The 25,212-nt window shown below is 37.0% G+C and overlaps 2 protein-coding genes, 1 long non-coding RNA gene and 1 other non-coding gene across 13 annotated transcripts in view; 3 read left to right on the forward strand and 1 right to left on the reverse strand.

Moving 5' to 3' along the window:
• Positions 1–285: 285 nt before the first annotated feature.
• On the forward strand, positions 286–2,242 carry si:ch211-260b17.5. 2 transcript variants are annotated; one of them, XR_015499438.1, is made up of 4 exons: positions 286–357; positions 1,254–1,334; positions 1,958–2,008; positions 2,111–2,242. It is a non-coding gene; the product is annotated as a si:ch211-260b17.5 (long non-coding RNA). The 2 variants fall into 2 exon arrangements; XR_015499437.1 differs by having other exon boundaries at positions 303–658.
• A 1,653-nt stretch (positions 2,243–3,895) lies between these two features.
• On the forward strand, positions 3,896–4,005 carry trnal-caa (transfer RNA leucine (anticodon CAA)). Its single transcript has 2 exons — positions 3,896–3,933; positions 3,960–4,005. It is a non-coding gene; the product is annotated as a tRNA-Leu (tRNA).
• A 712-nt stretch (positions 4,006–4,717) lies between these two features.
• On the reverse strand, positions 4,718–17,044 carry rubcnl (rubicon like autophagy enhancer). Its single transcript, XM_087267883.1, has 12 exons — positions 16,717–17,044; positions 15,522–16,175; positions 13,559–13,730; positions 12,238–12,274; positions 12,033–12,165; positions 11,369–11,502; positions 9,118–9,182; positions 8,789–9,027; positions 6,015–6,076; positions 5,777–5,930; positions 5,600–5,690; positions 4,718–5,470 (listed from the first exon to the last, which is right to left on the reverse strand). The coding sequence occupies exons 1-12, from the start codon at positions 16,717–16,719 to the stop codon at positions 5,367–5,369; spliced, it is 1,848 nt and encodes a 615-aa protein (XP_087124009.1). The 5' UTR covers positions 16,720–17,044; the 3' UTR covers positions 4,718–5,366.
• Positions 17,045–18,329: 1,285 nt separating this feature from the next.
• lrch1 (leucine-rich repeats and calponin homology (CH) domain containing 1) overlaps positions 18,330–25,212 on the forward strand; it is a 72,104-nt gene continuing 65,221 nt past the window's right edge. For all 9 annotated transcript variants that reach the window (XR_015499418.1, XM_087267878.1, XM_087267881.1 and 6 more), the window contains exon 1: positions 18,330–18,677. Coding sequence is in view for 8 of the 9 variants with exons in the window: in XM_087267878.1 (XP_087124004.1) it covers positions 18,449–18,677 (229 nt within the window). In the remaining variant the exon portion in view is untranslated. The remainder of the gene's footprint in view (positions 18,678–25,212) is intronic.

Here is a 25,212-nt window from a genome sequence, read left to right on the forward strand (position 1 = left end):
CTCAGCAGGTATAGGCTACATACATCATAGGGAGTTTTTTAATGACCCAAATCAAGTAAAACGTCTCTTAATCAAGTACTTTTAGCATGCAAAAATCAAATTTAAGTGTATAAAATACAGTTTCCAACAACAAAATTTTGTCTTGTGAAAAAGACCAGTGTGGTGGTGAGGAAAAAAAGTAATGTCAAGTTATATATATTTATAAAAGAAGTTGATCAAGTTGTCATAGTATTTAGTCATTTGATTATGTGACCGCTAGATGGCGCTCATTTGAAAGGAGCGTTCATTTCAAAGAAGCGTTACCCTGTACTAAAATGGCGGCTCTATTGACGCATTCCCTCCAATAGACAACATCAGGTTAGGCGACATCTAACGTATATAGCTATGGGCGCTAACTATTCACGTCGTATCAAGCTCAACTCTTAATACTGTTTTACGCACTTTAAAAGTCTTTGCGTGATTTCAGAGAGATATTTAAGCACATATGAAGTAACAGTGGCGTCTCTACCATTGAGTTACACAATGCAGCATTTAGCTCGCTCGTAAACATCGCTGCTTTCCTCAGATCATTGTCTGAGCAGAAGTTTCATTAGCCCTGACTGCCAGATGCTCTTCATCTCAGGAGCTGTACTTTTAGATGCTTGATAACAGATATAAGGTGAGTTATGGCTGGAGTGGACGCTGCCAGACGGGCTTTCATTCATTTTGGCATGACTGGAAAGAACAGGATACTAATGAGTGACAGAGTCTACAAAAACTGCTCTCCGGGCTATTAGGTGCCTTCTGCACCCACTGGTATGCTCAGAAGGCTGTTATCATCCATCCACATGGTTAATCAGATAGATCACAAACGGCTGCAGCCGGAAGTTAACGAGAATTTTTTTATAAAATTTATTACATTTCCCAATAATTATATTTTATTAATGCCTACCCCTACATTAACCGTCACAGTAATGTAAAAACAGATCTGGAGTCTTCTCTATTAGTATAGCTGATTAACAATGTGAATGGATGATAACAGCCTTTTGAGTGACATTTACTGCTCGGAAGGCCCCTACTGGCCCATATCTATCAGCTGATAACCACTGATAAAGCTGATTAAAGCAGCTGACTGGACATGGTCAAACAACATTATTGGACCACACTAACCAGCCAAACGTGGGGTCCCATATGTGACATGGCACTAGACTTTTAGGTATTTTAGAGATGTGTAAAAAATGAATGTATGATGTGGTTTTATGTATCTTTGGCAGCGAGAAGAGGCTGAGAAACAGAGGATCGAACGGGAGAAACACTTTCAGAAGGAGGAGCTGGAAGACTTGGAAAGAAAGAAGGTAAAATAAAAGTCCACCAATCAAGCTAAACACAGCATTATGCTCTCTTATTCACACACACACATACGCATGTTCGGGAGTGATACTGTTAGACCGCCTGCTCCCTTTTAAATTACACCAGTTATCGACCGCTCCCATGTTTTATTCGGAAATTTATTCCCACGCTGCACGAAATCTGGTACAGCCGCGGGAATGCAGACCTCTAATCTGGCATTACGGTGGCTCAGTGGTTAGCAATGTCGCCTCAAAGAAAGAAGATCGCTAGTTCGAGTCCCGGCTGGGTCAGTTGGCATTACTGTGTGGAGTTTGCATGTTCTTAGTGTGTGTGAATGAGTGTCTATGCATGTTTCCCATTATTGCTTTGCAGCTGGAAGGGCATCCACTGTGTAAAACATATGCTGGATAAGTTGGCGGTTCATTCTGTTGTGGTGACCTCTGATTAAAAAAGGGACTAAACTGAAGGAAAATGAATGAATGAATTTTTTAAAAATTGTTAAATATAGCACTTGGGAAATATTTTTAAACAATTTAAAATTCACAGAAGGGCGCAAAAGTTTGTCTTCAATTGTATTTGAGATTTTAGTTCAGTACTGTTGGTTTAACGCTTGTGTTTACATTTTTAGCGTCTGGAAGAAATCATGAAGAGGACTCGTAAGAGTGACGCTGGAGCACAGGTGAGATGTGTGTGTGTGTGTGTGTGTGTTTCATTAAGCCTAAATTCATCTTAAACACACTCAATGAAAGAAAATTAACCTGGTTTATTCATTTCTTTGCAGAAAGATGTTAAAACTCCAACTGGAGTTTGGTGAATGGCAGAGTCACTGACTATTCATAGTACTGTTAATATAGAAAAATCACTCTTTTATTAATATCATGTAAGTAGGGGCAAAATAAAAAAATTCAATGTTGTTTTTCTCTCGTCTTGCAGTAATACAGAAAAATCCTTCAGAAGCTCTTCATAGTGGTGCGACAAACCAATCACCAATGAAGTAATCGAGACGCTGCATGAATCGAAATTGAAATGAAGTTGCATGAAATATGTTTGCTTATTGTCCCGCTTGTGTGTGGAGTTTTGCATCTTCTACTCGTGTTGGTGTGGGTTTCCTCTGGGTGCTCCGGTTTCCCCCACAGTCCAAACACATGCACCATAGGGGAATTGATGAACGAAACTGGCTGTAGTGTAAGATTGTGTGTGTGTAAACGGAACAGTTGGCGGTTCATTCCACTGTGGCGACCTCTGAAATAGAGACTAAGCTGAAGGAAAATGAATGAATTAAAATTTATTTAATTAGAATGAAATTCTGTAGATGGTATTACACACAAAAAAATATTTTATAAAATCATCTGTTGTGTGTTGTCTTAGACCCGACTCATAGCTAAGAATTGGGTTTATTAAGTAAAAACTTCCTGACTTCATCCCTCCTTTCTGTTTCATACAAAGAAAAATCTATCAGGAGCTATGCTTAGTCAAAATAAGATCATAATCATATTATTTAACTTTGGTTTTGACGGCTTCCAAAACTCACTGTATGCACCTACAAAAATGCACCCCTTCTGAAATGTGAATCTATTAACTTAAATTTATATTTTTTTAATACCAGCATTATGAGAGTCAACCAATAGGAATAGCCCTTACCTTACAGAAGATTACAGAATTCTTTTCTTCTTTTTTTACATTTATTTGTAAACCTAGTGCGTTTTAAAATGTTTTTTCACTTGTTGTTTTTGCTTTATCCATCAAGATAATCATATTACGTTTTAATCAATTATGCCCTACATTGGTTTTTATGTAGACTGAGAATCTCATTAAAAGTTTGAAAGGGGTGCATCCTACTGCAGGAATAAGCAGGAGCGGTGCGAGAGGCGCGCTGGTATGTTTTCTGCGCGCACGCGTCAGTTTGTTTTTGATTACATTGCTTTCACCAGTGTTGGTTGAGAGAACAACATCTTTATATAATGATAAACGTCTTTAAAACCGTCTTTATTATAACGGAATAAATATTTGACGGAGATTATTTTACTGCTTGAGAAAAGTGATGTGTGGCGTGAGAGCGTGAGAATACGGTCAATTGCGTGACTCTCACGCCAAATGCGTGAGAGTTGGCAACTCTGAATAAATAAAATGCAAATCCACAAAAAACATTATGTTTGTGCGTGCTGTTAAGATTTTCACAGCATCTCGATCTAGACTAACGTGAGGCTATATTTATTGCTAATGCTAACGTTTGCGGTCGAGCAGCATGCACGTGTTTCCGTCATTTTTTTAACTATTTACTGCTAAAACATGAAAATGTGATGCTTTAGTTTAACTGAGATTTATCTAACGAATGGCATTTCTAAGTTAATGTTATATGAAAGCATTTTAAAGTAAAACGGAAATGTACATTGGGTATGAAATGTACATCATGATATTAAAATAGGAATAATCCGCGTAAACACACTGATCCATAAACATCAGCAATGGTTTAACTGAAGATGCAGACTTCATAAGAAATCATAAAACGATGAATTGAGAGACAAACGACGAAGTCAGAAAGGCTTCCGTCTACTGAATGACGTATGTCAGGATGGCCGAGCGGTCTAAGGCGCCAGACTCAAGGTTCATACCTTCCTGTGAAGCGGGATTTCTGGTCTCCGAATGGAGGCGTGGGTTCGAATCCCACTTCTGACAGTACTTTTCTGTTGCTAATTTACAACATTTCTTACAAAATAGTTGAGTATTCCTTTCACTTTGGACATTGTTTATGTTTCGTAACTGCTCTTGCTACTAATATAAACTTTTTTATTTCATTTTTTTTAACAATGATTTTTTATATTGTACATTAAGTTCACTGACATTAATAATAATAATTATAATTAGAAGTTGTTATATGTTTATGATTATCTAAACAACAACTTACTCATAAAAGCAATATTTAGTAAAACTGCCTTAATTTACATAATGCAATGTAAAATGCATTGTAAACAGGCTACTTATTTTTTAATCTGGTTACGTAGTCTGTATTAGATGTGATAAGTTACTGTACACACAACACATGGCTGAGTTGTAATTTACAGCGTGCTGATCATTATTACAAAAATAAAGCATTTTAAATGCACATTCCACCACATAATGATATTAAACACAATACATCATTTGAAATTACTCATTTTCTGTGGAATCATGGAAATGGTTCATAATTCTCTTTCTCTCTCTCTCTCTCTCTCTCTCTCTCTCTCTCTCTCTCTCTCTCACACACTCTATCTCTCTCTCTCCCACTCTCTCTCTCACACACACACACACACACACACACACACACACACACACACACACACACACACACACACACACACACACACACACACACAAAACAAGTATGCATTCACGGACACACACACCCAAAAAAGTGAGAAAATATGTTTTATGAGTTTTTCACAGGACAGGAGTATTTCATGTGTGTACATCATAGTGTGAAGTCTGACTAAATCTTGAATTTGAATCCATTTTGAATGCATCTAAAGTCTTTTGTGAGAACATTTTATAATATATGTGCAGGGGCGTAGCAACCGGTGTAATGGGGAACATACGACCCCTTCCCTTTTAGAGACCATTTAGAAACAGGTGATCAATAGTTATATGAACATAAACTTTTGTATCGCTTAAAGCTCCCCCCCCCCCACACACACACACATTTAAAATGTCCACTACACCCCTGTATATGTGTACACATTGTCAATTCTTTTATTGTATCTTTCTTAAGCAGATTTTAATGTTTAAATGTCAGCTGTGGATGACTCTATGTATTCATTTAATAAGCTTTATGGACATAATTAAGGGTTGGCAGGTCTATATTTAAAATAATATTTTTAGAATATATATACTAAATGACTACAAAAATCCAAATACAATATAAAAAATTCAACATCAACATCAGATTATAAATAAAACAGACGTTCATCTGTGGTTTACAAAATCACAACATATATACATGTCAGTCTAGAGCTCTGAACACCCAAAAGCTTTAAAATGCAGCAAGGCACGTGTAGGAGATATCATACACTCATGTCTTCTTGGAGTTTCTTTCGTTTCTGGAGTCTGGCACATTTGGGACATGATTCATCGCGGAAACATGAAATGTGGAAGCAGGCTCTGCAATCTAAAAAGAAATGATACAAGGCAACAGTCATTGGCTCATTCTCATGGAGTAATGCAGACAGAAATATTGTTTGAAAAAGATTTTGAACATAAATAAACAGATTATGTTGGTGGTGCACACTGATATGACCTTGGCAGCGGGTGCAGGTATCTCTCTGAAAAGGGAAGAGTACTTCCTTCCCATGACAGAACTCACAAATAAAACCTTTGGCCTGACACAGCTGGGAAATCAAGAGATATGATGACTGTTAAACACTCTGAACACTGAATGACCATAGTGTGAGTGTACAAATAATTGCTTACAAACCTCACAGAAGTCTATGTGAGCAACTGAAGACTGCAGCAAGGCTTTGGCTATAGCACACAGCTGACCTTTCTTCACCCTGTGGAGGTCATCCATGGAGAACAGGTGTAGATCCTGCATCAGGTGAGCAGGAAGTTGTTCAAACTCGTCAAGGACTCTGGTTGGAGAAACAGTTATCAAAAACAGAAAACCCACCTACATAATCCTTCTTAAAGAAATGCCACATCAATAGACAAATCACCCAGATGATAGTCTGCATGTGCTCAGAAGCTTTTTGATGGATATCAGTTGCTCCTGTAGTTCCTAAAGCAGATGACAGAATGCAATTCATGACCTGATAAGTTTATGCTGCATAACTGACCTGTTATCACTCAAATACAAACACCGTAAAAACAGTTTAGCATAGATATTATCTGATTAGTCAATAGGCCTGCAGAAGTAAAGTCTATTGAAAGACAGCTAGCAACTTTCCAGACTTTCAAAACAGCATAGCAGCTAAAGATAATACTCTGTCTTTGCCAGCAGGCGAGAGGCCATTTTATTTTTGTTTGTTTTTAGAATGGATATCGACAGATGAGAGACTTTAATTCACTGAAAATAAACAGCTTTTGAGAAGAAAATAGCATACTGGCTAATCTTAGCATTTAAACAATACCCAGGTAGCAAATAATTCTGGCCCAGATTTGGCATAAAGCTGGCACAGCAGGCATTCACCTGCACTGGCATACAGCATGCGGGTCAAACATGGCCGAGATTTGGCAGAGGTGGCACCGTCTTACAGGTGGCACTCAAGACTTAGGCAAGATATCAAATATAGTATTTGGCCCAGATGTTAAAAATGTATATGTGATCCACGAAAGTTTGGGCTGTCTTGACCAACTTTTAAAATACATTTAAATTATTTTCGAGTAAAGAAAAAATTCTATCAATCAGGTCCCTTCAAGAAAAAGCACAGCCATATGGCGAAATGCTTCATAGGTTTATAAAATTCATTGCAGTCGTGACACACCAACATATCTGGTCAGGTTCAGGCCCAGTTATGGGTTATTAATTTGGCTGAACCTGGCCCAGATATGGTCCATGTTTGCCTCTTGTATGGAAGTCAGACTTGGTCCAGTCATGTACCGTAATTCACTGTGGCATGTGGGCCAAGCAAATGCTGATGGTTTGGGCCAGATCTGGGCCAGAGAAATTTTGCTATGTGGGTAGTTTTGGATTGATCTATTTTTAGAATTTTCAGTTGTCACAGAGAGTTTTGCAACAGATAGGATGTTATAGCATGTTTCATTCATTTGTATGGTCTCCACAAACAGTGAGAAAAATGTAAGAGATATCATGGCTTTAATATGATTGGGTTCAGTTGTCCCACTTTCCTGAATGTAATAAAGATTTGTATCGCCCAATTAATAATAAAAATATTGTAATGAGTACTTTACAATTAGAACAATAATGGTGGACTACATGACTGTATGTGTGATGGTGTTCCTTTACAAAGTGACTTTGACAACTACTGGCCTGGGAAGCATAATACATAATTTTTCATTAGTATTTGTACACAGGCCTGTAGCCAGAGAGGGTTCGGGTGGTTTGAAAGACCCACCCCTCACTGTCAAAGGTCCATAATTTGTCCCAAATATGAGCTCATTTGTCTTATTTGGACTGCTGTGCCATCCTAAATAGTGAAAATAACCCATAAAAAAGGCTTTAAGACCAAGCGGAATCCTCGGTTTTGGTAAGACTTTAGCTAATCAGTTTTGGCCAATGCAAAAAATCATTTTAATGAGTTCAACATCCAGCTGTGCAAGAAAACATACAATCTGATGTAAGTAAAGTCATCCTCGCTACTGTATTGCTTTTAAATAGAGAAAATATTTTACAAGTAACTTTTATTCTGAATCTTAGATCTTTGGTGGGAAGCACCAAAAGTGACCGATATTAAAATGAATTTGAATAATATTTTGGCTATTGTTGTTATTCATCAATTTTTAGTTCAGCTAAAATAGTGCTTAAAATGCCACTAAAAGTCAGTATTTAAATCGCTTTAAATTTACTTTAAAAAAAGTTAAGGTAAGTGATTTCTAACAATTTATATAGTCTAAATTTAAACAAACAAATTAAGTTGATCATTTACAAATTTAATTTTCAGCCCATATAAATTGTTTGCAACCACTTACCTTTAAACAATTTGTAAATCCAATGAATAATATTTTTCAGTGTTCTTTTGTGTAACCATACCATGAACTGAAAGGTATAATTCATCAATACTTATCCTCCACCTGTTTCAAACCTGTTTGAGTTTCTTCCTTTTTTTGAACGCAAAGGGTCGATTTTCTGAAGAATGCAAAAAAAATGACTTTGACATCCTACTCTACTCTTGTTCTTATACTCTACATGTCAACGGCTGCTTTTTACAACATTCTTTAGAATATCTTATTCTGTTTTCAACAGAAGAAAAAATCATACAAGTTTAGAACCATTTGGAGTGTGAGTAAAGGTAAAGAGTGAGGAAATTTTCATTTTTGGATGAACAACCCCTTTAATATCATGCTAATACACATTTCACAGTATTTCCATTTTTACTGTTAACTTGGTCACATTAATGCTGCCTGGGTGATTTTCAAAATTATTTTTATAGACTTACTCACCCTAAACTTTCAAAATATATTGTGATTAAAACACTACATAATTGGGATTCATCAAATGTGCATTTATGCTTGAGTACATTGTGTGTAATTGCTAAATCGGGAGTAAAAACTTTTAATAAAATGTATAAAGTATTTCGTTGTCTGTTCTGTTTGTGATTGAAAAAATCCAGTTAACTTGAAATAAGTAGTTTGGTCAGTTATTTAACTAAGCATTTTAATTTGAGAAAACTTAGAGAATTAAGTCAATACAACTTAAGTGATTCAATGAAACAAGATGACTTAATTGAATTTAGCTGAGTGAACAAATATTCTTTTACAGTGTATTGTAAGTTCTTCTGATCAGAATTGGGATCTTAGAGTCAATACTCACTCTAAACCGCTGGAGCTCTTTAGCCTGGCTGTACAGGTTCTTGGCCACACTTGTGAGTTTGAAAATTGGTTGCTCCCATATAGAGTCCAATAACTGTCTGGAGAAATTGCAGACTGGATAACGAGCAAAGTCCCAGTTATTCAGAACCCGACCAGGAATCACTGTTTCCAGACCACCATGGCAGCCGTCACAAAAGTATCTGCCCAGATAGTCACAATACCTCAGTTTCTTCATATACCCTTAGGAAAGAGGAGCAGTCGAGATTTAACCTCAAAGTACTGAAATCTCTGAATTACAGGACTCTTATAAGAAGCAGATTCATTACTCACTTGCCTCAATTTCAGTACCACAGCCGGCACACAGGAAGTGCTGAGAAGCGATAACATCACTGCGTCTGATTAAGAGATAAGCATAAATATTAGTAACACTTTACAATAAGGTTGTATTAATGGTAGTTCATGTATATTTACGAACATGAATAAACAATGAACAATACATTTATTACAGTAGTTGTTCATGTTAGTTATAGTTAATGAAAATACAGTCCATTGTGAATTCATGTTAACTCATTAACAAATGTTAACTAGCATGAATTTAGATGTTAATAATGCATTAATAAATGTTGAACGATGATTATGCTGAACACGTACTGTTCAGTTCACACTACTAAATACATTAATAATGAAACCTCGTTGTAAAGTGTGACCTAAATATTTATATGAATACCCAATTGAAAAAGAAATGCAGTTTACTGTACAATGTAATTAACACCACTGGTCTCAAACTGCACCAGGGCCATGAGCCATGATCTTAAAACAACGCCATATTGACGTTAAATACTGACATTTATTTGTCAGGTATGGCAACCAAAATCTAACATCTGATAGACGTCATAGTGGTAACCTCCACACAACGTCAAGCTGTATCATCATTAGATGTTGATAATTGGTTGATTTTAGGTTAATCATTTAGTTTTGACGTCAACCCAATTTTCATTTCCAAACAAAATGCAACATCCCCACAAAGTTGGAGTACAGCGTCAATCTTACATCATGTTGACTTTCTGTATCTGCTGGGTGTTTAAGGCCATTTCAGTCATCAAACCAAACATCTGTCATCTTCTCATCAGTGAGATGCACCAAAATAGTCTCTGGGTCATTGCATGTAAAGATTTTGGACATCTTCTTGAACACTTTTAACACTTCCAAACAGTTTGCTGCAATTATAAAATGCTCATGTCTTGAGGTAGTTTGTTATGATGCGATTTACCTTCTATGTGTGATTTGATTGGACAGGAATCACAGGACTAATTTTTTTAATCCCTATAAATAAGAAAAAGCAATGTAGTGACTGTAGGTTGAAGGAAAGCTGTTAAAAGTAAAAGTAACAACGCAGTAAAAATGTACTTAAAGGAAAGTAAAAGTGCACATTTATAAAACTATAAAACTACTAATTCCTGATAAAAACTACTCAACTACAGTAGTTTGAGTATTTGTAATTTGTTAATTTACACCACTGTCTATTTTTAATACAGTGATTTCTTTTCTCCTTGTTGAACTTGTAAAAAAGAAAGAACACCTTCCATTACAGTCACAAGTTACCCAAACTGCTTTCTGATGTTAGTATGTGGAGTACACTATCTGTTCAACTTTTGCCTAAGCAGCATAATTGATTGGGGCAGAATAATAATTATTATTATACCAGTAAAAGGGATGCTAATTCTGCAGCTGAAGTCAGTTATGTGGTTGTTTTCATTGACAGTGTTTATAATTAGCTATGCAGATAAGCCAGCTTTCACTGCATACTCTGTAAAATATGGTATATGCCGAGCTAGTGTTTCTTCCCATATCATTAACCTTCTGTTGAATGGTTAATGTGACTTTCTCCAATGTTATACAGTTTCTTTTCCAGCATCGAGGTTGTAATGTTATTAAAAAACAATCAGTTAAGTAGACTCCAGCTTCAAATAGTTGTTCAAGCGTAAAACAAGATGAAAGAGTTGTTACCGCTAGAGCCGTCATGATCAGCAGGCAGAAACACTATTGAAAATACTGAAGAAAAAGATATGTTCATATTTTAAAGACATGGCGTGGGAAAATCTCATTTAAGGCAGTGCTTTTCATTTAATCTAAGAGCCTCTTTATATCGTATATCAATCAGGCAGTGGAGATCGTTGATTTTTAAAGAAAACAGACCTTAAAAGCGGCAATTTTGTAACTGCTTAAAGCTCATCAGAAGAGCTTGACCCAGGTTTTAAAGTTCTTCTGCATACTTCTGCATATACTCCATTGCTTTTTATGTCTAATGCACGACCATATAACAGCCAAATGTATTTCAGTAGCTGGCAAAGCGAGTGAATATGCAGAATTGCATTACTAGTGATGGCACTTTGTCTATGATAGGTATTGCTTAAAATATGAATGTCATATCTGTTCTAAGACGCATCAATTTCTTCAGATTTGCCCTTTCTACTTGTACTCAAATGTTAAAATGGCCCTCATGTAAATTATCAGTCTCTGCAATGGCCCCACGCCAATTTAAGTTTGAAAGCCCTGGAAACCCTTTAGTTGTCCTGCATACCTGTGTGTTGGCTGGACACAGAAGATGATCTGAAATCTTGGTGGAGCCCAGCTGAATGTTCCTCTCATTCTGGTCTTCATCATGATCTCTTCAGATAAACTAATCCTCTCCCCTGACATAATGGGGAACAAGACCTGTGGAAAATATAGTTATTATTCATTCATTCATTTTTTTTTTCGGCTTAGTTTCTTTATTAATCAGGGGTTGCCACAGCTGAATGAACCGCCAACTTATCCAGCATATATTTTACACAGCGGATGCCCTTCCAGCTGCAACCCATCTCTGGGAAGCATTCATACACACTCATTCACACTCATACACTACAGACAATTTAGCCTACCTAATTCACCTGTACTGCATGTCTTTGGACTGGGGAAACCAGAGCACCTGGAAGAAACCCACACGAACGCGGGGAGAACATGCAAACTCCACACAGAAATGCCAACTGACCCAGCCGAAGCTCGAACCAGCGACCTTCTTGCTGTGAGGCGACAGCACTACCTACTGTGCCAACGTGTCACCTACAGTTATTATGCTTTGTTTAAATTCTATATCCCTAAATTGTTTATTTGTGTACAGTAATATATCACCGAAAAAGAGGTGGGTGTCTGTGGCTCCACATGTGTTCACAGTAAAAAATGTGTGTAAGTGTAACCATTCTCACTTCCTGCAGAGCCGAGTTGAGGTTGACGGGGTTTTTCAGCAGCTCAGAGGAGAACCACTGCTTCCTGAACTCTGAAACCAAACGATGGGCTAAATTTTCAGCTGTGCACTGCGTTCTGGAGCTCTGGAGACAGCTGCAAACAAAACAGTACTGTCTAAAAATTTTGCATACAAAATGTTGACAATATATAGAGTTCAGTGCGTACCTCTGAAAAGAAGCCAGGGAGTATCGTTCACTGTTTTCTGCCAAAGATAAGATGAGAAAAAAACATAGAGAAAATACATTTCAACTCTAAGCGCTGTCTGACAATTTCCTCTAAAATATGTGTTTTTCTCAGCCTCCTATGTTTATGTTCAGTTATTTCACTTTAAAGCGAATGAAAATAATCTGTTCTTCGCCATAAAAGTAAAATGACTAAAAGTACACAAAACAGCCTATGAAAAATGCTAATTTTAAACTTTAGACGGCACTTACAGTTTTTTGCATCCAAACTCTACAATTGCTTTGTATGCTGTATATTACACATAATATATCAAATTTTACCATCTTGGAATCATCAAGTTCTATCTGCATTCTGAACAGTTTTGAGTTATTGAGTGTTAAAGCAAAAACTATATGGGTTTCTTTGTTACTTATTTTTATATATATATATATATATATATATATATATATATATATATATATATAAGTCCCAAAATATATAAAAAAAAAAAATTATCTTTGCATAATTTGTGAATCCATCTTCCAAACAATGTTTTTGATGGCATTCAATGAAACAAGAATGATAAAATTGCATTTCTTAAGAGACATATACCTGTCCTGCCGTGGATGTCACAGAATAATTATAGCATGTACTAAATGAATGAACATTAATTATTCATTTAAGAAAGATGTATTAAAGTTAACCAAGTTTAATTTTATGTGTGATAAGTTTAGTTAACCTCATGCATCCACTATGTTAACTTTTGAACATTCATTCATTCATTTTCTTATCGGCTTAGTCCCTTTATTAATCAGCGGAATGAACCACCAACTTATTCAGAATATGTTTTATGTAGCAGATGCCTTTCCAGCTGCAACCCAACATTGGGAAACACTCATACACTCTTGCATTCACACACATACACTACGGACACTTTAGCTAATTCAATTCACCTAAAGAGCATGTCTTTGAACTGTAGGGGAAGCCGGAGTACCCGGAGGAAACCCACGCCGACATGGGGAGAACATAAAAACTCCACACAGAAATGTCAACTGACCCATCTGGGACACAAACTAGTGATCTTCTTGCTTTGAGGTGATGACGCAATCCACTGCGGCACCATCACTTAACTTTTGTACAATGTAATAAAAAAATTTAAATTAAAAAAAGTGTAGAAACTCCAGCAAAATGTTAGCAGAAGTAAACCTTTTTTAATGATGACCTGTTCATTTTAAAGACACCAGGTCAGCATTAACTGTTCTCTGGCTGGACCACATCACATGTAAACGGCACAGGGATTTTTTGCAACACAATCCAGTCTTACCCTCAAAGCCGCTGTCAGAGGAAGCGATTGAGTCTGTTTTTGAGGTATCGTGTGTTTCACATCTGTCTCGATTATTAGGATTTGTGTTGTTTGATTGCTGCAGACAGACAGCCCATTTCACAGCCTCCAGCACTTCCAGAAGCATGTCCACAACTACAAAATGAGCATTTTCCTGCACACAAACAATAATAACCACTTAAATTATAATATGAGAGATATCTGAAGCAGATGCACACTTTATTCAGGTTTTATATATGTTTCTTTATTTAACCAGATAAGAAGACAATATCTCATTTACAAGGATGACCTGGCCAAGATGTCCAAAACACACAACTTATGAAAAACAATAATACTAAATAAAAAGTAAAGATAATCTAAAAAATACAGTTTAGTTATTTAGCTACACCACATTACAATATGTTAAAACACATACATTGATGTTGGTTGTCTCCAAACAAGACTCTACGATGTAAGAAATGTAATAATATAAAAATGAACAATTTCTAGAACTAGAAAATAAATTTAATATTAAATGATATCCAGAACTACAGAAATATAATCTTAAAATACACAGATATCTAAACAGACAGTAAAATATTTAGTTCTGATATACAAAGAGGGAAATAAGTATTCAACACGTCACCATTTTTCTCAGAAAACATATTTCTAAAGGTGCTGTTGATTTGAAATCTTTACCAGATGTTGGTAACAACCAAAGAAATCCATATATGAAATGAAAACAAATATAATTTGTTTACAAATTAAGTTATGCATAATAAAATGAAATGACGCAGAGAAAAAGTATTGAACACATGAAGAAAGGGAGGTGTAAAAAGGCAGTGAAGGCCCAGACAGCAGCTGAAATCTCTCAGAAGTTATTTAGCAACACTCTGCCCTTCGTCATTGATTATGCATACATGAACATCAGTAAGCGAATGATTTGTCTTAATCTGAATTAGACAGTAATATGATTAAGGTGTTTACATGAGTAGCCTTTTGAAGGTTCCTTTCATGATCCTGTTTTACATGTAATAGCACATATTTCGATTGACGTCATTGCATCACCATGCTATCCACACTTCACATTTTATCCACGTTTCATGTAATTTCAGGTGTGTCATTTTTAATTTGTTGACTTTAACAGCAGTTTGGCACTTTCACTTTCATTCAGAAACATTTCATGCATAGCCCCTGTGATAAATAAGGTACTGGATGCGAGTATGAATGGCTTTTAGAGTGTTGTTTTAATGGAATTTTAACCGAACACTGTATGGTAGAAAAAAATTCTGAATTTCACGATGCAGGTGTCTTTGGTCCTTTACTGAATTGGCAGGTGCAGAGAATAATGCCAGACAGCCGTGTGTGTATAGTCTATCCTGTTGAAAATCCTACATGATGGTAATAGTTTGATCAAGGTGTTTCCATGTTTTTACTGAGGTTCAGTATTGTGACTAAAATCAGCATACTCCGCATGTGACTTTATTCTCCACATGAGAGGCGTCTTTAAGCTGCCATCACCAAAAAAAGCCTAAGCTTAGTCAAATAGTTAAAACATTTTTGTTTCTTAGATATTAGATACAAGTATTCAACACGTCATGTTTTTTTTTTTTTGTTTTTGCTGGGAATAGTATTTCCAGAAGACCTGTTGACATGGAATTGAACCACATTTTGGAAAAAACCCAAACAATCCAAACATACAAATATAACAAAACATAAAATATGAAATAAGATTTATGTTTATTAACAATGGAATGACACAAGGAGAAAGTACTGAACTACTGACTTGTATTTAATACTGTATATAAAAGGCCTTTTTGGTCATGGTAGCTTAAAGACTCCTCAAACTCTCATATGGAGAATGAAGTCACATGCATTGCACAGGTGTGATTTTTTTATAGACCACAACAGAGTATAAAAATCTTGATGGTTCTGTGTGTTCCAAAGACATATTAGAGTGTATTACCTGGTCCAGACTGTTGATGTCTTCATTGTAATCTCCAATAACAAATGGCCAGTGTTTTGCTTGGTCTGAACTCTTCCGATTAATTTGTGGGATGTCAGAACAGGCCCTTCTTTTAGTTAACTCCTCATGTAAGCGTCCAGAAAAGAAAGGGAGGCTGTGAAACTGAGTGTCCTGAGAGACTTGTGAAATTCTGGTGCCATGTTGCTTATCTGTGAGGAGCAGCATCTGTCTTGAAGAGCCCTGGAGTGAATCACACTCATCAAAGTTTCTCTCGTTCTCTGAGCGCCTCAATTCTTCCAACCTGTGTGGACTTGAAGCGTTCGACTTCAGCCCTGGAGAGGTAGATATTTCCCAAAGTGGAGGTGTCACAGAGAGACCACATTGTTTTTGTGTGTCTGTGTTTGGTCTCTTGCGGGATATGACAGGACTGCTCCGGGGAAGATGATACTGTTCATCAGGGTTAAGGAAATCTGAATCACATTCACTGACTGGAGAGTTACATTCTTTCACTTCACTTTCACTGATATCATTCTCCTCCTCCTCCTCTTCCTCCTCCTCATCATCATCAGTGGGATTAGATGGTGGATTCTCCCAATCAACTAACCATTTAGCAAAGTGCAAACCTCCAGTGGTGCTCCTACTACCAGCATATGCCTGGAGAAACAGACAAGATAGTATAGCGAACATTGTGAATGTTTTGATTAAAAAAAAAAATTTAAATATTTAATATATTTTTAACATCATACATCATAAATACAATGACTTTAAGAAGAGGTCAGTCACAATGAAAATTCTGTCATCATTTACTCACCCTAACCTGATTTTCAAACTTTTGAAGAATAGACACTTTTCACTTAATATTTAAAAGTCAGTGGGCTTCACCACAAAAACTGACCCCATTGACTTTTAATGTAAAAGAGAGAGAGAGAGAGAAATTGATTTTCTTCTAACAAAGTAAAATTGAAAAAGTTATTTCCCCCCAAATGTTTTTTTCTGTTTTTCTCAGAAGTCAGCGCGTTTTGACAGGTTTGGCATGACACGAGGTTTTGGTAAAAGATGACAGGCTGCAGTTTCCCTTTTAAAATTTACAACTTCAACACTATGCAGATTGTAAACTATATATCCTTGTTTCTCTATTCTAATGCTTTTGATTATGTTGTGATCTAGCAAAGAGATAAAATCCAGAAAAACTCACCATATCTTGTTTGAGTAACCTGGAGAGAAGTTGAAGCTTTCATTTATGATATGATCTGATTCGCTGCAAGCAGTTTCACTTCCTTGGTCTCTAAATATGAGCCAATGCGCGAATTCTTTAGAAAAGCAGAACATGCAGTGTCTTGCCTGCTTGATTAGAATACTAATGCAGCATACTAAATTACTGAAATAAGGGCAATAATAAAGTGTTCAAATGATTTAATTAGGTTTTATTTAAAATGTTTTGCTTTAAAGTTCTTTTAGTTGTCTTTTTTGGGTCATTAAAGTCAGTAAGACACAGTAACTTTAATCTTAAATAGTTTTACTTTCTCATATACACAAATATACTTCATTTTCCTTTGGCTTAGTCTCTTTAATCATTACATGTTTTACACAGCGAATGCCCTTCCAGCTGCAACCCAGTACTGGGAAACATGCATACACACTCATACACTACGGCCAATTTAGTTTATTTAATTTACCTATAGAGCATGTCTTTGGACTGGGGGAAACCAGAACACCTGGAGGAAGCCCACGCCAACATTGGAAGAACATGCAGACTCCACACAGAAACCAAATGACCCAGCCAGGGCTCGAAACAGCTCTCCCTGTGTTTCCTTGGCTTTCCTCAATCCAAAGATATACTCTAAAGGTGAAATGAATAAACTAAATTGGCCGTAGTGTATGTGTGTGCATGTCAGAGTGTATGGGTTTTTCCAAGTACTGGGTTGCGGTTGGAAGAGCATCCACTGTGTAAAACATATGCTGGATTAGTTGGCAGTTCATTCTGTTGTGGTGACCCCTTAATCAGGGGTCTATAGACTAATCATAGACTAAGCCAAAAAGAAAATGAATGAATAAATGAATATATATATATATATATATTATGAGTATTTTATATTATATATTTTTTGTTTTATATTAATATAGATTAATTAACTTTAGAAAAGGGGCGAAGCAGTAGCGCAGTAGGTAGTGATGTCGCCTCACAGCAAGACAGCAAGAAGGTTGCTGGGTCGCTGGTTCGAACCTCGTCTCAGCGGGTGTTTCTGGGTGGAGTTTGCATGTTCTCCCTGCGTTCGGGTCGGTTTCCTCCGGGTGCTCTGATTTCCCCCACAGTCCAAAGACATGCGGTACAGGTGAATTGGGTAGGGTAAATTGTGTGTTTCCCAGAGATGGGTTGCGCCTGAAGGGGAATCCGCTGAGTAAAAACATGCTGGATAAATTGGCGGTTCATTCTGCTTTGGTGACCCTGGATTAATAAAGGGATTAAGCCGACAAGAAAATGAATGAATGAATGAACTTTAGAAATAAAATCTTAAAGTGATTTATTTTTAAAGTTATATGTGGAGAGCATGCATAGATCCAAAGTGTGCTTAATATCACTGAACTATGCTTTAAACAATGAAATGAATTCCATTAAGTGAAAATATCCGCATATTTTACGTAGATCTTAATACACTAAACTTCAATATCATCACTGCATGACATATTATTGCACCACGGTTTGCTGTTCCAGTGAACGTACACCAGATGCCGCTGCAGTGAAGCCCAGTAAACCCGTTATTGGCACGAGCTCAGATCCATAAACAAACTGCGCAGACGCGTCATAATGGACAGCCAGAAAGCGCACTAGGAGGAAATTCACCTACAGCTTTAGAGAGCAGAGCATTTTCAGCGGGATTTACAGATAGCAGAGTTTTTCGACGAGCTTTTTCCCCGACGGGGCGAATATGGCGACGCTGGGACCGGAGCCCCGTCCTCTTTCCCAGCTGCCTTCTGCCGCATTACAGACGAACCTGAGCGGACTGGGCTCCAGCACGAACCTACCCCTCAACCGAGGCTTGGAGAGAGCGTTGGAGGATGCGGCGAACTCTGGATTTCTGAACCTCAGTACAAGGAAACTGAAAGAATTCCCTCGGACTGCATCAAATTATGACCTGACGGATACGGTTGAAGCAGGTAAAGTGAAGTGATGCTGTGTTTGTGTTTAGTAGCACGCTGTGTGCGCGCGCGCTCTCTCCGTCAGATGCGCTCAGAATAGTTTCAAACGGGAATGTTGCCCATAATGAGTTTTTTTTTCGCATTTTTGCCACTAAGTTTGGGATTTTCATAAGTTTCATTACACAGCTCAAAGTCAACAGAATCAGATGAAACGTTGTGTCAGCTTGTGTATAAAATGTTACAGAGTATGTTGCTGACAGGACAGTGCTGATGTGGGCAACTTTAGTTGAATCCAGATGCGTTTCTAACGCCCTGGACGGAACTTTGATGATGTGACGGACGTTGTAATTGTCGCGCTGGACTGTCCGCGTACAAGACTTCCTATTTGACCAGCTTGTGCACATAATGAGTACTATGGAAATCCCCTTACACTCATGACAGGAGATTTCATTTCCATTTCTGGAGTTCAGAAGAGCACAGCCTACGAAATGAAAATGAATCCATTTGTGGGTTTTGTTTTGAAACGGGAACCTGAAGGCTGATGTTCACAGGGTCTGCTGGGATTAGTTCTTTTGTTTACTTACTACACGGCGTGAATAATTAACTTGCAGCTGTTACGTCATTGAGGATGCACTGAGGAAACATTTGTGCATGACCTCAAAATATTACAAGCTAACTTAAAAAATATTAGGCAAAATGATTATTTAGTGGTTTAATCTGTATAGTACATTAGTGAGTTGGTGAATCCTCAACTAGCTAATTTTACTATCTTTCTTTTGTAGAATTAGAAATAGGTTCGATGTTCTGGGTTGAGGCAGTGTTTCTTGTGTGATGAATGAGCTACTGAATTATTCACTTAACCATTTTGTCAATGTTCAAAGTAAACATTTTTTAAAACTATTTCTCCTTCCGATTATAATTCCCCCTTTATCTTATGTAGTAAGAAAACAGCACCTGAGCCAAGTAATGTTGAGATATTTTGACAAACCGTTGGTAAATGCATAACTTTTTAAAGTTTACTTCAAGATTCTTGAGTGAGTAGATGGGAGAGAACATGAGAAGTAAAGTTTAAATTACAGTATGTAATAGTGGACACAGACATTTTTTTACAATTTGTTTATTTGCGAACACAAAAACATGTTCAGTGTTAACAAGCCCATATTCATAATTTATCCTATAAATATATATATAAATTCCATAATGTAGATCTTACTCTGAACGGTTCTTCCCTGAATGTTTAGTTATTTGACCTCTTAATGAAACAATATGTAATATTCAGAAAACCGTGTTGTTTATTGGACCACAACCAGCAGTTGATATTAGAGACTCCATATCATTCAATGCCCTGATATACTCATGGTGAATACTATTTTTGCTCTTTGATTACAAGAATAAATACCTTTACAGTTTGCACCAATTTACTGATAACAAACATCCAGATGCCATTCACACTATACTGACAGCGGCATTGATCATGCAAATTATTACTCCACCACCCTTTTCTAATAACAAATTAAACAATGCAGTGAGAAAACAGCAGTTAAGGAAGCATCTTATTTTATCCATATGGGTATGTTTACACAAGCTCTGCATTTCACTGTGATCATCATGACTAATGACATACTAGGCAGCGTACAATGATAGTATATATAAATGTGTTCCGGCGGATTATGTTCACATTAATTGTCAGTTCATTTAGTTTCTGAATGAAATGTCTAGCTATGAGCCTTGAGTCTGGTTAAAACTACCTGCATGTATGAGTCTAATCAATGACATGCTGTCTCACGGTGCTATTAGCTCTTATGCTTCTGTGAAAGAGTCGCGATTGGTTCACTGAAAAGATTCGGTCACAAGTAGTCGTCATAATGAACGACTGCATGCGGTTAGCAATGATGACAGTGAGGAATGTTCAGAGAGCGGGATCTGCTTCCGTTCTCCATGAATTCCTCCACACTCCCCTCGGCTAGGAGGCAGGAGAGCAGCTAAAATAGGAAACAGGAAAGGGCAGACTGTGGAAATGGCAAATTCCTAGCATTCTTAAAAGCTCTTCTGAAGTACTTTAATGCAGGAAATTGTTTTTTATTTGAGCATAAGAAGTGTTAGTAAGTAACTTAAAGGTGATAGGTTTTGCTGCTCATGGTGTGACAGATAAGTTGCCGCAACATGTATTTGCTCTGCATTATGTTTCATTCGATACATTTCAATAGGCTCTGTTCAGTGGAAGTAATGTATTTGTTTGGACTCACTCAGGTGTTCTGTTTCACTGCAACAGCTGATTTCTCCTCACAGTAGTTCTGGATTTTTTTTTGGTCTGCAGACTCATTTCAAGCTGGGACATGCTGTCCTCAGAAACACACTCTTTCTATTGCACGCTTTACCATCTAACGTGAAGAATGTTTTTCAGTTTTACCGGTGCTGCTGGGTATGTTCTATTGCTAATAAAACTGTATAGTTGTTTATTGTATTTGTGTCTTTGAGCTCTCTCTTCTTTGGGTAGAGAACGCTCCGTTTATGTTGCTTGAGGTTGTGCTGTAGTCTTTTTTATCATATACTGTTCGTCAGTGCTTTGTATGTTAAAATAGTACAAATTCCAGAAAAACAAAGTTTTTAGCCGAATTCTAGGGAATTTTTGGATTAGAGGCGTTGTTTCAAGAAGGGTTTTTATAAAATTCCAGCATAGCTGAAAATGAAAGTGCACAGGTTAATACCTGTTTTAAATGCACAGCAGTTTGCGGGAGCATATTATGTGTGATTATTTAAATGCTTATTTTCTGTTTTGTAAAGTTTATATTTAAAGACATTAATAACGTAAAACACTGTAAAAATCTGTTATTTATCTGTTTTTAAAATGGATCTCATTATTATGTGAAATTATTTGATTTCTTACTTTTAGAATTTCTTGATTCTAAAATTTTGTGATTTCTTTATTTTTTCTGATATATTTTTTTATTTATTATTTGTAACTAATTTCAAGTGTTCACACTTAGCTGATGATTGATTATAAACGCTTGTTTGGCATGCTAAGCTCATGAGATCCTCAAGCCCATGGTTCCCTCCCGTTTCAAGACAGGAGGGGAGTTTGAGCTCAGTTAGATCTCAAGAACTCCCCTGCTGTAGTAACCAATGAACAGTAAGTGATTGCTCTTGGAGATAACTACATACTAGATGCATGTCTATGGTGCCGATTTGGATTAGTCAATTAAGTTAATTTGCATGTTTTTGGACGGTGGGAGGAAACCGGGGAACGCGGGGGAAACCCACGTAAGCATGGGGAGAAAGTGCAAACTCCACACAGAAATGTCTGCTGGTTTGGTAAAGCCTGGAACCAGAAACATTCTTGCTGTGAGGCAACAGTGCTATGCACTGTGCCACCGTGTCACCCATCTAGGAAGAAGGAGGAGTAGGGGTGGAAGGGGGGACTCTTCAAAACGAAGATAGCAGTGGAATGAAACCCAGGGTATTTATAGTAGTTTAGGAGTCATCTGATTGGAGCATAGTGAATTGGATAATGCGGATCCAGCCGCTAGCAATCATAAGCACGTGATCCTCTCAAAATTAGTTTATACATAAACTTCATTTAAATGAACTGGACTAAATATATACACCACCTTTTGAAATGTATTTATATTATTATTTTATATTTTATAATATTTAACAAATACTAAAAAGCAAGTGTCATCATTTCTACAAAAGTATTAAGCTGCAGCATTGTTTTTAACATTGTTAAGAAACTGATACTCTTCTTAAATCAGCATATTAGATGATTTTCAGAGGATCTCGAGACACTGAAGACGATGGTGCTGAAAATTAAACTCTGACATCCCAGGAACAAACATAATTTTTAAAATATTTAACAGTGGAACTATTACTGTTAATAAAAAAGATATTACTGCTTTATTGTATGTTAATGGAATCTATTAGATATTTTGTGGATACACATAAGAGACCACAAAACTTTTGAACAGCTTTTAGCGAATGGAATGTCAGCGATTTATCAAAGTGATAGTGAATGGGGAACCATGCAATGAAATCTATATGTATAGTTGTTTAATGTATTTGTGTCTTTAAGCTCCGTCTTCTTTGGGTTTATGTTGTTTGAAGTTGTAAACAAATTTATGTTGTTTAAATATGTCAGTGCTTTAAATATTAAAATAGTACAAATAGCAGAAAATTGTAAAGTGTGACAGCCGAATTATAGGGAATTTTTGGATTAAAGGTATCATAAAAAAACAGGTGAACCATGCAGTGAATTGTATAGTCTAATCCACAGGTGTCAAACTCCATTCCAAAAGGGCAGCAGCTCTGCACAGTTTAGTTCCAACCCTAATTAAACACACCTGATCAAACTAATTGAGTCCTTCAGGCTTGTTTGAAACCTACAGGTAATTGTGTGGGAGCAGAATTGGAACTAAACTGTGCAGGGCTTCGGCCCTCCAGAAATTGAGTTTGACACCCTTGGTCTAATCTTTTAAATTACACTGCCATGGCATAGTTTAAACCAAATGCACTAGTTTTGAACATATGTGGTCTGCACAACATCTCTTGCTCGTACAAGTAAACAGATCAATTCTCATATTAGTGTTAGTGCTTTTTAATGCATCATCTGCATGCAAGGTTAGGTGTGATCTCCACACACACGCACTCTTCACATTCAAACACCCACATGCATTACCTGCGACCTGTGCTCTACTCTCTGCATGAGAGAAGATGATGATGTCATGATGAAGCATGCTCTCTTCCTCTCTCTGTCTCGCCTCCTACTTCTATGTGCTGTCAACCCACGCAAGTACGATGCACATTAGCTTACACACACACACACATAAAAAAGTTATGCAACGAGCACCTTTTGCTTTCCAGTCTTTGAATAGGAATACACATAGACAAAAAAACACACAAGTTGGTCTACACACAGACACACAACCCTCTTCCACATGATAGCATTTTTATAAATGTGGGCATGCAAGCACAAATCCTTTTCCCGACAAGCTCCCTGAGTCGTGTCTTTTGTTGTGGACAGTCAGGGTTTAATTTCTCTGTCACAGCAGCTAATGGGATTGTAGTAAGTGTTTTAGGAGAAAAGGCATTCTGGCGTATAATCTCAGAAGCTAACTTTCTGTCTGTTAGTGTTTGGGTGGGTGGATGCAGGGGTGTTTATTGCATGCTTAAAAGAATTATAAGATAACACCCACACACGCGTGTACACACAAATACTCCAACCCCCAATGCTGGGTATGCGTAGGAGTGCGTCTTATCTCTGGGCAACACCACTCTGGATAAACATTTTGCATTAAATATGCATTACATCAACACCTTTCAGAGTGTTTGCTAATGCACCATGGCGACAACCCATATACCCATTACAAACCCAAACACGGACTGAACTTGAAAACACGGGAAGGAAGAAACTAGAAATGCAATTGGGTCTACGGGGTCTCTGCTGTTTATATTAACGTTACATTAACATTCTTGGGTGGGAGAATGTAAAGCGGTTTGTTGCTCTAAGGGTATTCTCCATTTTCTGGTGTTATGCACAGCAATGACAGACAATCTATCAGGACGTCATTTGTAGGGTATTTCGGGATGACCTGATAAAGGCAGACTGAACATATTCAGTTGGCAAATATAAATGAAGCAGAAAGCTACAGGAGCAACACACTGATCCAGCAAAAGCCAAGTCCATTGTCATTGTTGTTGTTGTTGTGTTGTGAATTGTTGTTAATTTACTTTACTGAATCAGGGAGAAAATATTTGCAGCATAGTTCGTTTAAACAAATGAATTAAGATTAAATTATAATGCAAATTTGTATAAATCAATTTTTTGAAGTATAAGTAAATAAACTAAAGAGCCCCTATCAGGCTGATATGCAAGCAAGGTCAAAAAAACACTTTCATTGTCTTTTAATATGCATTTATTTTTACCCAATTATCTCAACGACTCCCATATGATTTGTTCAGTGATTCATTTGTTCCCAAACCCCTACTTGCATGAGGCTAATCTGCGCTGATTAGTCCAATGACCCATTCTGTTGTGATTGGTTAACTGGTTTCAGCGCGAGACAGAAAGAAATGTATGTGAGAGCCCAATGCAGGAATACGTTAAAGCAATGCAGTTAAACACCAGCGTATTACTCTACTCTTAAACCTAACCCCAAGTAATAACAACAACAAGACACATTCAGTATTAATCCACACAGTGGCAAAGTTGGACTATTTTGAATTTGACTGCACAGCACGTGTGAGGAACAGCTGATGTTGGCCATAGCAAAGGCAAACTGCAGAGGGTTGCGAGTTCAGGAATGCATTTAAATTGGTTAAGGAAGATGCATGCATCACATTTTAAACGTGGTTTTGGATGCAATATGTGCAAGTTACAACAAACTATTAAATACAAATATTGCAAATTACAGAAAACGAGGCAGCAATTTTAGTTATGATCCGGAGGAAGAAGAAACTGGTCCATATCAACTGCAACAGTTACTAACAAAGTCCCTATCAAAGTCTCTGCTGCTCCTTCCTTTAATATCGAACAGGCGGTGAATCAAGTGTTACAGCA

This window comes from Danio rerio, chromosome 9, assembly GCF_052040795.2.
Source record: "Danio rerio strain M-AB ecotype USA chromosome 9, GRCz13ab, whole genome shotgun sequence".
Classification (NCBI taxonomy): Eukaryota; Metazoa; Chordata; class Actinopteri; order Cypriniformes; family Danionidae; genus Danio; species Danio rerio.